Below are 18692 nucleotides of genomic sequence, written 5' to 3'. Positions count from 1 at the left end.
ATGAGTGTTCTGGCATTGCTGGTGCCGATGGTCGCACATCATCAAATGTACTAAAAGGGCCACTCGCCTGCATGTTCACACGGGCGAATCGTACAGTACTTGAATCAGATCTCAATCCGGCTGTTATCAAAGTCTTCTCACTAGGTCCAGGGTCAACGTGTGAGACAGAATTAAAACGATCCATCGTTATCGCTTGGATAGAGCAGGGCCAGGGAGTGACCCAGTGTCCTCAGAGCCACTGTTCTTGGTTGTGTGCGCGCCTGAGCGTGGCCTGCCCTTCCCGGTCCCCTCGGCGAACGGTGGCCCGGGTGGGTCCTCTAACTGCTGGGTGGTTAATTGGGAGGCCTGTCCCAGAGCCCGTCTTCCCGGGTGGGTTCCGGGGACTCGTTTTGTGTGTTCGAGAGGCTCACGTGACACCCTTGTTTGTTTCAGATCGAAGAGGGAAGCAAAGCCGCAGCGGTGGACAAGCTGCTGGCCGGGGATGAGATCGTCGGCATCAACGACGTCGGCCTCTCGGGGTTTAGGCAGGAGGCGATCTGCCTGGTCAAGGGGTCGCATAAGTCCCTGAAGCTGGTTGTGAAAAGGTGAGCCCCGACTCTCACGTCACGTTCCACACCAACACGCAGAAGGCGGCGTGTGACATCTGCGTGGCTCGTCTGTATCATTTCGGCAGTCCTGATTTGGACTTAAATCGCGTGTATGTGCATGTGCGTGCATGCGTGCGTGTGTGTGTGTGTGTGTGTGTGCGCGTGTGTGTGTATGCATGGAAAGGCAAGCATGTAAAATGATATCTCTTGGCCGAGGATGAACCAAGCATCAAAACTTTTAAAAGACTGCTTTTATGACGACTGATTGTTTATTTTGATTGATTAAGTGAATTTGAATACTCATCACGTCTTTCTCTGGCAGTTAGAGTATTATTTGGCAATGTAGGTCATTCGCTTGGCAGAGAGAAACTGTGTTTCTTCCCAAGGAACTGATGTGTTGTTGCCCACTGTTTACACAAGGTGGCAGACTACCGTGTTTTGGGGTTTTACACCGAAACGGAGTGTGACTGTAGGGGAAAGCCAGCCACCAGCTGTTCTTAGCGCTGTATTGAGCTCGGAGGGGACCCAGCGGCCAAGTCACAGCAAGTAGATGGTTGATAGACATTCGGACGACTTGAAGAGACTAGAAAGCAAATTAGGAAGATGATGACTGTATACACAGGAAGTAGAACAGTGCCCCAGACACCGCAAAGGTGTTTGTGATTTGTAGTTTTCACATAAAAATAATGCCACACCTTGCATTTTGTAGTCGACTAATTCATAGTTTACTGTTTCCATGTCCTTTTTAGCCGCATCTGTGGACTCTTTTCAAGACTGGCTGTAAATTTTAAACAATAAATCGACTCAAGCACCTGCTTCCAGTTTTAGTATGGAGTTGAAGTCAAAGTCCCAAAGGCCTTGACTTTTTTTTTAATTTAACCAAAACGATATCGAAGGTGGAGGTTCAGGAACAAGGAAGGACAGACTGACGTCCTTTGCCACACTGGTTTAGCAAGCTCATCTCAAATCCGAAAAATAAAGATCTCAGAGTGGCAGTTATGAAGCTCTTTGGGGAAGAGGGACATGAGAGGCCACACGTCATATTGTACAATTACTCTTTTGTGGTCACCTCGTGAACCCTTCCGCGAGACAGGACACGTGTTTTCACAGGACGCAGGTAGATTCCGGAGCGTTGGCAAGGATGCTCTGGGCACCTTGCTCCGTAGAGCTCAGGCAGGAGTTATAAACCGTCTCTGGGAGTCATCACCCAGACCCCCGTGGGATTGGGGTTCCTTCTTCTGCCTCCCCTATTGTCTCCTTAGTGGGGCTGCCGGTGCCCCCAAACACGAGCCGGCCCGCTGGCTTACTGCGGGGACAGTTTCGTCTGTTTTTTGAGGAAAGCAGCAGCTTAGCTGACACTGTAGACAAGCTCTGGGCTGCTTACTGCGGTGCCTGACGCACAGGGCCGAGCGAAGGGCTTGGGTTCGTTGATTCAGATTGGCTCGAAATGCAGCTGGATGAGCATCCCTAGTGGCTTTGTGCGGGGAGCTGACACTGGGGTCCCTTTAGTCAGACCGATCCAGTGTGACACTGGCCAGCCCAGGGCAGGCAGCTGCACGTAAAACGGACTGAGATGTTGACACCTGTTGGCGGCACGGAATCAGGAGGCAGGAATGTTTTTACTGGCTGTATGTCACAAGGTAAAATGACATGTCCGTCAGTGTCAGGCCTTCTTGTAGAGTCTAAAAAGCAGATATATGATAAAGTTGGTTTAGTAGTGATATACGTGAAGAATAGAATTGGCATCCCCGTAGAAAGTTGAATGGAAGACACAGGTAGCCCGTTTCTAAAATGAGAAGCGCGAGTAGGAAACCAGCATATGAGAAGAAGTTTAACTAGGAGTCTGTGAGGTTATTTAAAAACGAGACCCTGGGTTTTGACTCTCACGTTGGCACAGATCTAACAGACTAGCAGTGCCCACAGTTGGTGAGACCGTGGAGACCTATTCGACGGAATGCTGATTAAATTACGAATGAGACGAGTTTCCTGGTGAGCAGTTGGGCAGCATGTTTCCAATGGCGTATCGTGGACACAGAATTTCATTTCTGGGATCCTAGACATTTAACAAAGAGGAATTGCTGAAATCAGTTAGGGACATCCATACTGTTCACTGAGGCAGCTGGCATCAGCACTTACAGACGGGGATGGGTGCCCAGCAAAGTCAAGTTGAGTGGAACACACAAAAAACATTTATAGATGTTCCTTTTTTTTTTTTTTTCCTAAGTTTTAATCGTGGTGAAAGACACACAAATTTTTTACCATCTTAACCATTTTCAAGTATACAGTTCCATAGCTTATTCGTTTTATAACAATAAAAAGACCGAGCTCCTTGCATTTGTAAAGAGGAGACGCCTTTAGGGTCTGCGCCTGTGTTTACAGAAGTCAGGAGGATCGGTCACCAGGAAGCCATCACATTCTGTTTTGCACAGTCCCCAGAAGGAGTCGGTTTCTTGCACTGTGATCAAGACGAAAAGTTTGACCCCTGGCGGGCAGATGTTGGCACGCCGGCTACAATGTACCCCAAGGGTAACTTTTTACTCTATTTTTAGTCTTTGAGTCATACGTGGGGGCATCGTCAAACATCCGTGTTCCAAAGGGAAGGGAATTGGTGGAATGCAGAAACTTACACCCCCCTTTGCACACGCACGCACACACACATACATGCGCGCGCACACACACGCACACGCAGTTTGCCTCTCCGGAGAGCAGCATGGTCCGTAGTGGTCCCTTGAGTTTCCTTTGAGAAATACACACGTGCTCGCGCGTTTGCACGAGCGGGGAGCTTGCTCCACGGCGAGTGCCCGGAGGTCTGCGTCGTGATTTCTCTGAACCAGCCCGTGTGCTCCGCGGTCTGGGTACTTCCACTGTTCAACAGATGCTCTCTGCTGGGCCCATGTGTGGTGCTTCCAGTGTGTCCCCAGGGTGGCAGTGCTGCCGAGTGACGTCTTTGTGCCCCCAGGCCTGCCTGCGTGTGCTTCTAGATCACGGCGTGGGAGTTTTTGAGTCCGAAGGTTCGGGCGTTGTGAAGTTTATTTCGGTTCTCTTCGTGAATGTTACAGGTGACCCCATGGTTTTCGTGTTTACACGGGCCTTTCTGTCGTTGTGTGTGAAGTTGGATATCGTCCCATATGTTTAGAAGCTTGTTTTTGAACCGGAGGAGCATTGTTAGGGATATAAAATAGACCGTCTGAATTCCGCTCAGCACGGCATCCGCACCCCGAGAATGGTCGGCGGGGGGACGGGGGTGGGTCCTGGGCTTGCCGGCTGAGTGGCTGACCCATAGCTCAGGTGTGAGGGCTCAGACGTTTGCCCAGAAGGATTGACGGCAGCCACTACGTAGAAACCGTCTTGCATGCTCCAGACCCGGGTTCTTCTCAGTGACGACCGAGCAGGATGATGATCTGGCTTCCATAGAATTTCATATTTTAAGTGATAGGTATAACCGGATACAGAAACAAACCCAGCAGTTTGTTCAAATACTTCTCTTTTTTGAAACACACTTTCAGTTACACACTTAGGTGCTTAAAATGTCAAAAAAAAATTTGCATCGATTTTTAATTACAGCTGGAGGTATTAGAAAATTAGAAAATCTGAAATTGCGCTTTGTTTACAAATGGGGATGAAATTACCCACAGTGGTTAATTAGTTCACATTAGGACCTGTCGCTGCCCTCCAACACGTGGCGAATTGCTGCTGGAAATTCTGCATGTGGTAACGACTCAAACTCCAAACTAGTGCATTACTTTCTTTATTACAAAGGCACCAATGGGTGGTTTGAACACGATTTCTCTTAAATCAGTAACATGCCTCCTGCTCTGTCTAGATTTAAGTCTCTGCTTAAACCTTGCTGTCTTCTCTTCCTCCATCGCCAGGCAGCCACTAACCTGGCTCATCTCTTAAATTACTGAGCGGTTTCTGACATTACAGAGAGAGGTGCAACACAGATTGGGTACTTTCCTTCCGAAAGTGGCTAGTTTATAAAAAGGCGCTCCGTAAGTAACTCCTGGGCTGAGCCAAACACCCAGATATCACATGTTGGCTTGTTTGAGGAATTTGCCAAAGGACACATGAGCAGGCTCAAGCCTGTTTCACCCGATCGAGCTACCCGGCCCCCTCCAGCGCCCTGAGAAAGGGTGGCTTTTCTGATCAAGACCGAGATCAGATGAGGATCCTGATGGTGAGGGTGACCCGTGCAAGGTAAGATTGTCCTGGTTCGCGTGGGCCCCTGCACGTTAACCAGATACCCACGGCTGCGTAAACCAAACGGGGATCTGGGTGCACGTACCAGCTGCCTCCCACTGGTGACAGCTGCTGTGTCTTTCATCCCCCAGGCTGGTCTGATTTCAGTGGGTGTGGGCAGTCGGGCACCGAGCCGCCAGGACGGGGTCGTCGCGGGCCGGCTTTACGCAAAGCTGAATTGAGCGCCTGAAAAGTACACATAGTTTGAAACACCTTAGGGAAAATTACTTCTAAATACTATGCCTGGGATTATTTTCTAAAGCTTCTACACCTCCCACCTCATCGTTAATATTACTCTCGAACCAGCCGGCGTTGCAATTCGTTTTGCCAGGGCCAAATGATCGATCGGGCTGATTGACGCTATTTCCAGCCCCTTTGCTGGCCGTCTTAAACCCTTCTGTGACTCTAAATATGTCCGCTCAGCTGGCGTTCGGGAGCAGATCAGCACCCCGGGGTGGGGGTGGGGTTCTCTGCAGGAGGCTGCAGGGGTTAGCCAGAGTGCTGTGGCTACGCTCGTGGGGACCCATTCTTGCGGGGAGCCCGTTTCTTACGACAGGCGCTGGTTTCTAGATGTCACCGAGTTGCGGTGCACCCTGCAGCAGGCAGGCGCTGTGCTGTGCTCCCGCCAGCCTCGGGCTCCTCGGACCTGTCCTGAGCAGGTGGCTCTGGGCGGGGGCCCCACCAGGGGTTAGCACAGGTGTTCCCGGAAGCAGCTCCGAGTCGTGGTGCAGCAGGAGGGCCGGGATGGCTAAGACCTCGCAGGTTGTCGCTCCCGTCCCCCCCAGTCCCCTCCCGACCGTTTCTGCCGGAGGGGGTGCATCTTAGTGGGGACGCGGGCGGGTGTGGGCAAAACCCTGTGCCTTTGGATTTTGGAAGGTGGGCTGAGATCGTTTGTTCAAGTTTCTATTTTGCGCATTTAGAGGATTATGGTTTTTTTGCTACTGTGCTTATTTTCTTATTAAAACAGAGTAGACTTGGAGGTGTGTGCTGGACAGACAGCCTGACGCGTTCAGGCTGTTTCCTACTTTTTTTTTTCTAATCGCGCTATAATTGACCTATATTAGTTTCAGACGTACAGCATAATAAATCAGTTTATGTATACGCTGCAGAGTGATCGCAGCAAGTGTAGGTGACATCCATCACCACGCATAGTTACAATGTTTTTTTTTTTTCTCGTGACGAGAACGGTATTGTTTTTATTAACATCAGAAAAGACCGTGTAGATCAGAATCATTCCCCCTTGGGAAAAGTTGCTTCTGTTTCTCAGTTTGTGTGTGGCGTCTGCCCTTCCAGCAGGTGACTCTGTAATTATCTGAGACGTTGCATATTCTAAGTCAAGCAGAGACTGGCAAAAAGCGTTTGGTTTTCATTGCAAGGCATGCCGGCGATGTTTATCAAATTCAGTGTAAAAACATTGATGGTTTGTACTGTTAAGATGTGCACAAAAACGTTTCACTTATTTTTGCTTCTTTGTTCTTAAAAATGACGCTCATCCTCCCTGTTGCCAGTCTTTACGGCTGCTCGTAATTGGTCATCTGAATGGCTGCACATTTGAGTGTCCTGCGTTTCTTTGCCAAAAAACCCACCCTGCTGAAATGTTGCCAGGAAGCGTGTCGGCACCCTTTAAGACATCGAGCGAGACGAAATCGCACATCCGTCGGTTTGGGCTGTGTGCCGTGAACACACGTGGGTTGGGCAGAGCTTTTGTCATAACGGTGGTGCTGGTGAGATCGTCTCCCGTTTCGTTTTTGCAAACACGACTGGGTTTCTCGATATGAAGATTATACAAGTTCATAGAAAGCAAACTCAGTCATTCGGGTCTGCGTTCGCTACGTGGCACTGCCACGCAGCCTTCTCTGGGGAAGCCCCCAGGAGGAACACCAGAGGCCAGAGGGACAAACGCCCCCTCGACCTAGTGTCTCCACAAAGGGGGTCCCCACAGTCCGCACGGACGGCGTCCCCGGCGCGTACATCCTGTGTGAGAGCTGCTCCGAGGCCTTTGTTTAAAATGCCGCTTTCATGTCTCGGATCGGTTTCAGCTATTTAGGTCACTTGGGGATGTTTATCTTTCCTTAATTTTCCTCTCGTAGAAAGGCAGGAACCACTGGACTCACTCCACAGGACTGCAGATTTTATCAGGTGTGATGTCACCATGCACAGCCTTTCACGGTGTGACCACTGCTGGCGAGAACTCTCTGCCATAGAAATCCTCCCAGCGTGCTGCTCGGGCTTTGCCTTTTCTCTCATAGTAAATATATAAATATATGTGTGTTACCGTTGGGAGAGTGCTCTGAGCTATGTTTTCCACACGCGTGGATCACACGTTGGAAGCACTGCAGCCCGGCGCTTAGGCTCATGGCATTCGGTGCCGGGCCCTGGGAGCTGGCACCGGTAGGCTGACCGGTGCGGGTGGGAACAGCTCCACCTAGTGGTGACTCTGGGAGTGGCAAGCAGGACGCAGGGCGACCTCCACAGTCTTTCCTGATGACAAGGTCCTTGAGCGGTTTTTGAAGGCTGAGCCAGGTTCAAGATGCAAATACAGCCATATGTCAGGGATCCGAGGGCCTCCCAAGGAGGGGCGGCGGAGGGGGTGCAGCAGAAACGGGGGGTGTAGGCAGAGGGGCGATGAGGTGGCTGCGGCTAGCTCGGTGCTTCCCAGGCCTGGGCTTGTGTCTGAGTCACCGGTAGGGCTCGTGCAATCATACGTGGCCTGGCCAAGCCTGCGCCAGGTAATGGCAATGCTGCTGGCCCAGGGGGTACACTCAGAACCCCCGGGCCAGATGCAGGGGGCCTGGGTGCATGAACTTCCTTCTGTGGAAACTGGGAGCAGCTGAAGGTTGTAGAGTGAGGGTCACAGCTGGCCAGAGCAGCTGCAGCGAGATTGGGCTGGGCAGGAGGCAGAGACACATGGGGACAGGCCTGGACGGTTAGGACGTCACCTTCCCGCTTCCCGCGGCGTGGCAGGAAGCAGACAAAGGCGGCGGGGTCACAGCGAGGTCGCTTTTGTGTTTGTAGGACAGAGCTTTTTATGGGTTGCTTTCTTCTGTAAAGAGTGAAAAGAGCGTCTGCAGTGGTCCCTCCTCCAGCCCAGGTACCCCCTCAGTGTCTTCCTGGCCTGTGCCCTCTGAGGGACCTGTCCCTCGGGGCCTCTGCACCCTCTCCCCTCCCTAAGCTCTGGGGTCCCCCTTTGCTGGGTTTCACAGCCTGCCCATTTCCCGCTTTCCCGCCCTGTCCCCCGACTCACGCTGCTCTTCCTGAGGCCCGGTCATCGACATATTTTCCCCAAAAGGCTTCCCCAGCCCCTGTGTGGCCTGAACACTCACACGCTCACGCGTGTCCCGTCACAGCCTCCGCCCAGGGCTGCACGGGTCTTAGGCATCCGACTGCCCGAGCTCCCAGGGACCGAGCTCCGACCTCGTTTGTGTCATGAGGCCGTGTCCGTTCGCTTCATTTTCAAAGGTTAGGAAAACAAGCCGGCGCTCACGGGATGTGTTTTTTTTTTTGAAGGGGAGGAGGGAGTTCTGTTCTTTATGCGAATGGTACCTATTTCATGGAAGCCGTGATGCTCCCAACTGCTTTTCAAAAAGGAATTCTGATATCTCGGTCTGTTCTTAATTTTCAGTGCTATCCTAGGCTTTTTCATATTTCCGATCTAAACCCTGACCTTTCAAAACAAGACTATATAAAAATGTAGAAATGCACTGTGAGGACCAGGGAACTGTGTTCATCTCGGGCGGGTCCAGCCGAGGACTCGGCCCCGTTGCCCTTCTGCAGCCCCGTGCAAAGGAGGGGTCAGGCCGCCCCACGGGGGGCACCACGTTTCCGCCGTGGCCTCCCTACCCATGCTGCCCGGCACAGAAGCGTGACCGTGGCCATCTCTGCTTGAGCTGCATGGTCACTGGGGCCATAATGAGCCCCACCCCCTGTCGCAGCCCTGTCCACTAGCCTGTGGAGTGCTCTCCATCAGCTCGCCCCGACATCACCCTCTGTCCCCGCCTCCTGGAAGGGGCTTCGTTCTTGGTCTCCTGGTCTAGACCTCTACACGCACACCACCCCCCGGGCACGCCGCCCGCAGCCAGCTGGCTGTGTCTGTGGCCTGGCCGGGGTGGGTGGGGGGGCTCCCCTTTGTAACTCACCCGTTCGTTCCGATGCAATGTTGGCCGCGGGGCTCCCTCCCACCTGACTGCAGCAGACGGTCCGTCTCAACGAATGGTTCAGGTGCGGTTCGTGGCCTCGGCCCATTGTCTTTGTCCACTTCCGATGCTAAGGGCTCTGTGAGGCGGCCGTAGGGGGCTAACCGCGCCCGGCGCGCAGTGCGTGGTGGTCTCTCAGGCCTCCGTCTGCGTGGCCCTGGCGTCTCCAGGGACTGCGTGGTGTAAAGCCACCCGCGTGTGTGTTGTGTTTCGTGTGTGGTGTGTGTTTTGTGCCGTTTGTATGTGTATCGCATGGTTGTGTTTGCGTTGTGTTGTGGGTGGTTGTGCTGTGTGTTGCGTGCTTGCTTGTGGGTTGTCTGTTCTGGTGCGCGTTTTGTGTGGTCGTGTTCTGTGTTGTATGTCATAGGCGGCTGCGTGTTGTGTCTCCTGTGCCGTGTGGTTGTTCGTGGTGTCTGTTGTGTGTGTGGTGTGCGGGAAGAAACACTGCACGTTTATTGACACGAGGTCCTTAAATCTCTTCACACTCGTGTTCCATCTGGGGATGGTTCACACTCACCAAAGGGATGATGAGTGTCTGAAAACTAGGTGACGTGTTACCACAAAGCAGAAGGCACTTTCTTTCCCGAGCCTTCTTTACTTTGCCTCCAGATTCAATCGGCCTAGTTTCTTTCCTTCCTGAGTTAACCACAAAGGAAGATGCAAGAAGCTGCGGATCATATAGCACAGGAAAAGCCCTCTGAAAGTGAAGCTCTCGTGGCCAGGACCTTCCTCACGAGGCTCTCGATTCTGTGAGGTCTCGTCCTGGCTTCGCAATCCCTGTACTTCCCGTGGTGTGATGAATTCATCTGTGCTACGCTTTAGTTCACGGACAACTAGCGTGAAGTCAACACATTCCCCATTTCGCCAGCCGCGTGTTTTCCCTCGTTACTTCTTGGAGTCGTTAGGTGGTTTTCATAAGTCTTTTTTGGTTTTCCCTTGGATCTTCTCTATTGGATAATATTCTTTAACGTTTTTGCCTGCTTCGAAAAACGGTTAGTGTCCCTCAAGTTCCACAAGGAGCCCCGTCGAGCTCTCTTTCTGTTCTTGAGTCGTAAGCCGCCCAGTGCGAGGCTAGTTCTGCCCTGAATTGAAGACGTGGCATTAGGAGCAGAGACTGGAGCCTCTGTCATGTTCCCGTGGCAGCCAAAGGGCTCCCCAGCTGGGCGTGCCGCATCACACCTGGGCCGGTGTGGCCAGAAGACTAGCAAACCACCCATAGGATGGTGGGGCCTGTGGCATGGGACCTGAGGAAGCATCATGCCACGTTCGGAAGTCCTGGGCTTGTTGGTCACGTGACAGGGACCTTTAGTCGACCTCACAGACGCTCTGAGAGGCTCAGAAGCATGCGTGTCTGCTAGTGTTAACTGCTAGATAGTGGTGTTTACTTAGTTAAGCTAATGAACAAACAGAGAAGCACGTAGAACTGTAATGCAGCTGAGCTGGGGACTCAGCTGTTCTGCAGTCCAGCGCCTTCTCCTCCAGGAGGCTGGTGGCCTGCGCAAAGCTGAGCTCACGCGGGGAGAGATTCTGTCTCTGACCTTGTTGGTGGGGGAGGGAAGGGCAAAGTTTATTCGCTTATTTGGAAGTCATTTTATACAATAAGCGCTGGTTCACCTTTCGGAGCCCGTGGTTCTCACTCCGCATCAGGGTGAGTTCTCCATTAACAGAAATTTAAAAGCGTTTCTGCCCAGATGTTTCTGGGAAGCCCCTGAAAGCGATGCTGTAAATCAGGGGTTCCCCAATCCCTGGAGCGTGGACCGGTACCTGTCCGTGGCCCGCTAGGAACCGGGCCGCACAGCAGGAGGTGAGTGGCGGGCCAGCTAGTGAAGCTGCATCTGAATTGGCAGCCGCTCCCCAGCGCCGGCATCACCGCCTCAGCTCCGCCTCAGATCCTCAGGCGTTAGATTCTCATAGGAGCACCGGTCCCTGGGGCCCCAGAAGGTTGGGGACCGCCGCCGTGAGTCCCGTAGGAGTAGCCGCGGCTTCTCTGCAGTCTGGGCACGAAGGCGTGCTCTGCGTGACGTCCCTGAGTCGTCTTGCGTTCTTTTCCAGGAGGAATGAGGTCAACTGGAGGCCGCACTCCTGGCACGCCGTCAAGTTCTCCGACGGCCACCCCGACCCCATCGCTGCTCCGTTCTCCTCTGCCAGTGACTGCCCTCCTTGGCACGGCCGACACCACACGAGGTAGGTGCTGGTTTCTCGCGGGGATGCAAAGTTTGACGCTCCGTAGCCCCTCCTAGCGTCCCAGCCCTGTCCTAACGCCACTTCTGTGCCCTTCAGAAAGATTTTGTTTCTCTGATGGGCAAAGGCCCTGGACACACCGTTACTGGTCGGACCCTCTAAGTGTGCTCCCTGCGCAGGCAGTTGTACGGTACTTAAACACAAACCAAAAAACCACCGAGAGCAACGAGGAACAAAACGAGCTTTCTCATTTCTGGTCTTTAATCGATGAATTGATGAGCCTGGGGACTCACCTCTTTGGGCTGAATCCTTTTGGGCCAGCTGAGTTGGTAGCTCTGAGCCCAGTGGGGTGGACACCCAGGCCACACTTGCCCACAGCATACCCTTTTGAGATTTTAACACTCATTAAAAGGCGGGAGCTACTTCTAGGTCGGGCAGGTGTATTTTGCAAAAGCTTCCCCTGAGCACAAGACTGAGGATGTGGGAATTGTGGGTCAGTGGAAAATGGAGTGCTAGTTGATCTGGCACACCTGCGGCCCACATTTCAGAGTCAGAAGGGCTTATCTGATAGTGCCAGGTGGGTGTTCGCTCGGAGAGACTCTTGCTACTCACAGGGTACTGACTGGTCACCTCGGGTTAGTGGCCAATGTCTTTAGTAGGATCCTGTGTGCATGTGTATCTATGTGTGCGTGTGCATGCATACCTCTGTGTGCTTGAATGTGTATTTCTTTGTGCGTTTATGTGTATGTGCATGTGTGTGTGCACATGTGAGTGCACGCATATCTGCACACATGCACATGTGGCTATATGTGTGCTCGAATGCTTGTATTTGTGCATTTGCTTATGCATGTGTGTGTGTGTGCGTGCATGTGTGAGTTTACATGCATATTTGCAAGTGTGCTTGTGTCTTCGTGTGTGTGTGTGTGTGTTTGGAGCCAATGTAACCATCTCAAAATCAGTTTTTGGCCTGCTACAAATTTGCAAAGTGAAGTACTCATGGGAGGTGAAGGAAATATGTATCAAATACAGCATTAGCTATTTAAAGTGACAAGAGATGATGCTATTGGGAGCTCAGGGTAATTTTCGAAAAACCGCAGATTCTCAGTTGACTGGTAAAACTTCAGTGAAAAGCCAGCCTTTTATTTCATTACTGAAGTGACTTAATGTAATAGAATCTCCATTAAGCCCATATGGTGGTTTCTCGAGTAAAGAAACGGTGATGCTGCCCAGACCCTTGTGGAAACCGTGCTTCGGCATTGTTTATATCTGTTTGCACTTGGGATCTCATGGAAAAATCACCTCGGGAGTGTTGGTGGGAGACTGGAGAGGAACGTGCTCTATTTCTGGGAAGGGTCCTTGGTCTGTCCTCACAGGAAGGGGCGTAAAACCCAAACAGGCACCTGCCTCCCTCAGATGCCTGATCCAGTTCACTCTGCTGTGTCCTTTTCCGAGTTTTTTTTCCTTTTTTTTTTTTTAAGCCTTGAAGCATGAATATTCCAGCTTCTTTGAGCTTTGACGAAAGTGTTTAACGTGCCTGAGAACAGAGTTTCACTGTCGAGAGCTGTCAGCCTCACCCAGACACTGTTACTACCTCACAGAAGAATTAATTCCCGAATTAACCACCTAGCACTGGGCTTGTTGTAATAAACCCGTTTTTTCGTTTCCTCCTCTTTGACCCCCATCCTAGTGCGGAACCCATATTTTTGTCATGTGGGTGCAGCTCCAGTGAGCTCTGCAGAGTTTGATCCAGGGCACTAGGACACACAGCGTTTGCTCACACTGATAAAGCCTGTGTCTGGGGTTATCGGCCAGATGTTCCACTGACTGCAAGTTGACGGTGGACCTGTTATTACTTTAATATTTGGGTTTGGAAAAGTAATGTTCTCTCCGAATTTCCCCTTTTAATTAGAAAATTATTCTTTTGTGTTCGTACTCAATAATAAAAACCACTTCGAACGCTGAACCAGGGACCCACATTATGTTCCGTAAGGGGCCACAGGGGAAATAGTTCAGCCTCTGTGGCCAGTGTGTCGTGAGCACTCACCTCTAGCTCGAAAGCTAAGCTGCCCCAAACTGTGTGTAAACAAGTGGCTTGTGATTGTGTTCCCATCGAACTAGATTTATGAACACTGGGATTTGAATTTCATATCATTTTCATGGGTCCCAATATAGTTTTCTTTTGATCCTATGCCACAGCAAACATTAAAAAGTCTAAAAACTGTTTTTTAGCTCGTGGGCTTCAGTTTGCCAAGAACTGTCCTTAAGTAGTGATTGACAGCAGGTGGGTTCACACAGGCACGGCCTGCCGGTGACCGCTGTGGACTTTGGCCAGCCTGTGGGCATGAGGTGAGAGCTGGCCCGCCCGCACTGGATGGTCCTGCCCTCGCAGAGTCACTGTTTGAAAGGCGAACACCCAGATGTGTTAAGGTCACGTTTCCGGTCCGGTGATCCCATTCCAGGAAGAATTATTGTCACCCGGCATCGTGACGTTTCTGCCCGGGGCCCGCTGAGTTCACACTGCCGTGTCCTGTCTCCCTTCGCTGCGACTCGAGTCTAACGTCAGCTGTCCCTGTGGTTCTTCCCTTTCCCAGTTCCTCCTCCCAGGACCTGTCGGGCACGTGGGAGCAGACGAATCTGCAGCAAGCCTCCGACCAGTTCAGCTCCCTGGGCAGCGTGGACAGCCTGGACCACCCCCCCTCCCAGCCCTGTCCCCCCGGATGCCTCTCGGCCGCCAAGTCCAACAGCAGCATCGACCGGCTGGGCGGCCCGAACAAGCGGGACTCGGCCTATAGCTCGTTCTCCACCGGCTCCGGGACACCTGACCACACCGTGCCGAAGGCCGACGCCTCGTCCACCGAGAACATCGTCAACAAAGAGGGTCTGTGGGAGGCATCGCGGCCCGGCGGCAGCAGGCAGGATGCTCAGGGCCCGGAGGAGAAGCTCAGGTATTCCCCACCCAGGGTCCCCTGCGACAGTAGCAAAAGCCTGAAGCCAGAGGAAGGGCCTGGGCCCAGGCTGGCCACTTCCGGGAGGTCCAGTTTCGGGCCCGTCTGGTACGTTCCTGATAAGAAGAAAGCAGCAGCTTCTCCTCCCCCGCCCCCTCCCCCTCTCCGAAGTGACAGCTTCGCTGCCACCAAGAGCCACGAGAAGGCGCAGGGCCCTCCGTTCTCAGAGGCGGCCGGCGCAGCGCACTTTGCGAGACTGAGGCGGGCGCAGTCCCGTGGCGACTGCAGACCGGAGCTGGCCGATCAGCGGCGGAGGCCGGCACGCCTGGGCCACGGGAGACCCGGCAGCGTGGGCAGCACCGCAGGCGTCCCCCTTGACTGCGGGTGGCCGCCGTCCGGCCCCGGGGTCCCCAGCCGGCTGCAGGCCTCTGTGTCCAGCACGGACGTGCGTCTCCCGCCGACTCCCAGCGGGTGGCAGCACCTGCGCCAGTGCAGCGACGAGAGTCTGTTCTGCCCCGACAGCCCCTCCTGGGTCCCCCTGCCACCCCGGGAGCGTCTGCGGAAGGCCCTCACCGTGGGCCGCCAGGAGCGCCCCGCCCGCCGCGTCCAGGACGAGAGCCCCTCTGAGGTCCCGTGGCCCAGTGCTCCCGACCACAAGTGGGACACTAGTGAGCAGGGCCACTACCACTCTGTGACCACGAAGGTGGGCCTTCCGGGCAGCACACGGACAGTGCATCGCCATGAGGTCCGCTGGCATCACGACGTGCCTTTGGGTGCCCATGAGGGTCCAGCAGGCCCCAAATCCCGCTGTCACCCTCCTCAGCATGAGGCCCTGGCTGCCCAGGATGGGCAGAGGGGGAGCTCAGGGGAAAGAGGAGCAGGGAGCCGCTCCTCGGGACTGGAATGGCCCCAGAGAGCCGGCCCCAGCGACAGAGCCAGTGCGAAAAAAGTCGCTGACAGCTTCAGGTGGCCCGACGGAGAAAGCAGCAAGATCTCTGCCCACAGGACGCCTATGTTGCACTCGCTGACTCAGGACGCCGTGCAGGCGCCCGAGGGCGTCCAGGTGGGCAAGCCCATCCGGAGGAGTGACCGGTTCGCCACCACCCTGCGGAACGAGATCCAGGTGCGGCGAGCTAATCTGCAGAAGAGCAGGAGCTCGGTGACGCTGGCTGGCCCCTACGAGGCGGAGGGCGAGGCCGCCGGCGTCAGGGCGGGCGTCAGGGCGGCCACGCTGGAAGCTGCGCTCCCGGGCACCTACAAGGACCACCTGAAGGAGGCCCAAGCCCGCGTGCTGAGGGCCACGTCGTTCAAGCGCCGTGACTTGGACCCCAGCCCAGCTGACCGTCACGCAGCGTCCCTGGAACGCAGGGCCGGGGACCCCCACGAACATCCCGGCACTGCCTCCCGCGTCGCGAAGGTGGGCCTGGCCAGGTCGCCCTCGTGCGCGGGCGGCGTGTCGCACGTGGCCCGCATCGGGGGCCGGAAACGGCTCACGGCGGAGCAGAAGCTGAAGTCGTACTCAGAACCGGAGAAGATGAACCAGGTGGGCCTCTCCGGGGCTCACTGCCCACAGCCCGAGGAGAAGGTGGGGACATTTGCCGACAGGTGCAAGTTTTTCGAGGAAACCAGCAGGCCTGTTTCGCAGAGGCCGGGGCCAAGGCAGGCGCTTTCTGGAACCCTGAAAGAGAAGCCGGAGCAGGCACGGGCCACAGGCCATGGGGGCGAGGGCAGCGAGCCTCGGCTGCAGGAGCCTGCCCGCAGCACCCCGTCTGCCAGATACGTCAGAGGCCCCAGCAGAGCGACGAAGGTGGGGAAATTGGAGCCGCTGCGGTGGTTCGGAAGCTTTGTAGAGTACGAAGCCTCTTGGAGGAGGCAGAAGCAAGCTCAGGAAGTCGGGAGTTCCGGGCGGTATCACTCGGCCGATGACATCCTGGACGCGGGTCTGGACCAGCACAGCGGGCTGCAGTACGTTCACGAGAGGTCCCAGTCGTCACCATCCGGAGATCTCTGCAAACAGGTAAGCACGGTGCACAGGCAGGACACTGCCACCCCCCACCGCTGGCTTGAGGATGCCTAGGACCACCCCGGACGTCACGGCTCAGCGGCGGTGTGACTTTTGTCCAGCTGCTGGAGCATTTGTGTTGTGCCAGCATCAACTTCTGGGGAAGGGGTCTGGGGACAGAATCCATGGGTTCGCGACAATTGCAAATGCTGTGTGTGTCACCCCCAGCTCGAGTTCCCAGCCCCGTAGTCATCGTCTCTTGCCTGAGCTGTGCCCGTCTCCCATCCCCCATTAGAGTGTTCCTGCCTTAATACCGAGCAAAGAAACTTGGGGGAAACTGTAGACAATGGCAAGTTCTCCTCTGAAATGAGAAGTGGTCCTTTACGTGAAGGGTCAAGGCGACATGTGATAGCCGCTTTTCAAATATTGATGTCATTGACTGTTTTTAGTGTCTTTTCTATATTCTTATTATTTGCAAATGTTTTTAAAACTGCTCTGGGGCAAACGTCATTAAAAAGCAATGCGTTATGCTGTCGCGCTTTTTTTAAGGTAAGAATTTTGACGGTCAGAGTCGACATCTAACTTTCTAGGAAGTAACGTATTTGTATCCATATTTCTAAGTCAGCAGACTGTCTGTCTGTCTGTCTGTCTGTCTCTCTGCTTTTTCTGCCGTCTAAATCTGCATCTGTATATGTCGAAGAAAAGATTTCCTGCAGCACCAGATGCAGCATCCTTTAAAAGAGCCAATAGCATAACATTGCACAAAATTCGGTGTGTGCCCACAGAGGGAGAGCTGCCGCCTGTTGCTGGCATCCTGGTGCCTGCAGACATTGCGAGCATTGTTTCTGCCCTGGCCTGTGGCCTGCGGCCTGTGACCTCTCAGAATTCCATGCTCGCTCGGTCAGCAGGCGAGAACCCCAGACTGTCAGGTCCCGGGGCTCGAGGCTTCGCCGCAGTGAGTCGTAACCAGCTGAGTTTGATTCGATCTGGGGTGTTGGGCCGGTTGGCTCCCACGGTTTTACAGGCCTCGCGTAGGCGTCCTGCTTCCTGCTCGGAGCTGAGGTGGACGCAGGGTGTGGTTGGGGCGTTTCGGTGCCACACTTTGCAGAGCGGAGCTGGCCAGCGTGCTGGCCGAGTGTTGGTGCCAGACGGCGGGCGGCGTCACTGCCCGTGGCCCAGGACCACAATGAGGGGGTTCGTAATAACAGAGCAGGCGGCTCGATGACTTGGTGTGTCCCTTGCTGCCCTTGGCAGGAAGCCCCCATCGAACCGCGGCAGCCAGCCGAGGAGCCCGCCGAGCACAGAGAGCTTTCCTCCACAGCCTGGGCCGAGGAGGGACGTCCCGCCCTGAGGTAGGTGGTCTTGGGGTTGCTGACAAGGCTTCTCGGGGGCTGGGTCTCTTTATACTGGGTGAATGCTGGGTTAACGTGGTTGGCTGTCTGGCCAAACCTGAACTGGCCACTCACTGGACACAGTTTCCAGGGTCCCCGGTGTGGGAGCCCCGTCGTGTCTTGAGCAGACCCGTGGAGGGCGGTGACGGCTCACGAGGCCATCGTGGCATCTTTGGTTGTTAAAATGGCTGCTGATTTCGGTGCATTGCGATCCTCCCTGTTGACGGGAGAAGCCCTCTGTGACGGGCCTGAATGAAACGCTTTGCCTGGAGTGCCGGATGCTTTCACAGCCTCATACGCAGTTGGGTGGCTGGGGCGCTGTCCCCAAGTCGGAGTCGCCACGGAGGGTGGCCGGTCAGGAGGGGGTTTGGGCGAGGCTCTCAGAGGGGGCGTATTTCGTGGGCTGATGGGGAGCTCTGAAGTAGAAATCAAGTCCGTTGGCTCCCCAGGTGAGGCCCAGAGCGCCGGAAAGAGCTCCAGATGGCAGCGGTTACCGGCAGCGTGTGCCACGATCCTCGGATGCTGCACGTGCGGCCGTTCCCTTGTAAGCGAGGATGGAGTTTAGATTAAATATGTCGTGTCACCTTGACCTTCATCCGTGAGGAGAGCGGGAGGAGAAATGTTCGTGCAGCAGCCCGGCTATGCCCGGGTTTAAAAGGGCCGACAGAGGGCTGGGAATAAGTGTACAACGGGGTCAGCGTGTGCAGAATTTTCTGTGGCTTTGACAGTCTCCGGTGGTTGGTGCGATTTTGCAATGAAACGCTAACCTCGAAATTCAAGGTTCCGTGGCAGAAATGACCGACCAAAGTGTTTGCTTCTGAGACGCTTATGTGATGGCGTTTTATTTCACTTGGCTTTAAACCGAGTGCTGTAAGCCTCATTCCGGAGTATTAAATGTTTCAGTGGCTCCGAGGGACCACAGTGGCATTTTGTGCATGCTCGCGTAGGCAGGCAGTCGGTCACTTGCCAATCTGCACGGCCGAAAGCCAGAAGTGCTGGGCCAGGAAGGAGGGCCGATGAATAGCACAGCTACAGAGCCGAGGGCGTGGGGAGCAGGCACAGTTACAGCTCTGTTCCTGTGGGTTCCGAGCCGGTCACGTGACGCGCGCCAGCTGGGGTCCTCCTTCAGCGCCCTGCTGCAGGGGGGGGGGCAC

At 54.5% G+C, this 18692-nt stretch overlaps 1 protein-coding gene across 5 annotated transcripts in view; it reads left to right on the top strand.

The window, feature by feature from the left end:
- Positions 1-18692, top strand: part of SHROOM2 (shroom family member 2) — a 63882-nt gene that overhangs the window by 13410 nt on the left and 31780 nt on the right. For all 5 annotated transcript variants that reach the window (XM_025050988.1, XM_025050987.1, XM_025050990.1 and 2 more), the window contains exons 2-5: positions 433-584; positions 11072-11203; positions 13792-16162; positions 17402-17499. In XM_025050988.1, the coding sequence (XP_024906756.1) occupies positions 433-584; positions 11072-11203; positions 13792-16162; positions 17402-17499 (2753 nt within the window). The remainder of the gene's footprint in view (positions 1-432; positions 585-11071; positions 11204-13791; positions 16163-17401; positions 17500-18692) is intronic.

The sequence above is a fragment of the Pteropus alecto genome, unplaced genomic scaffold (genome assembly GCF_000325575.1).
Source record: "Pteropus alecto unplaced genomic scaffold, ASM32557v1 scaffold18, whole genome shotgun sequence".
Lineage (NCBI taxonomy): Eukaryota > Metazoa > Chordata > Mammalia > Chiroptera > Pteropodidae > Pteropus > Pteropus alecto.
Note: the sequence above shows the minus strand (reverse complement) of the source record. Positions and strands in the feature narration are given on the sequence as shown.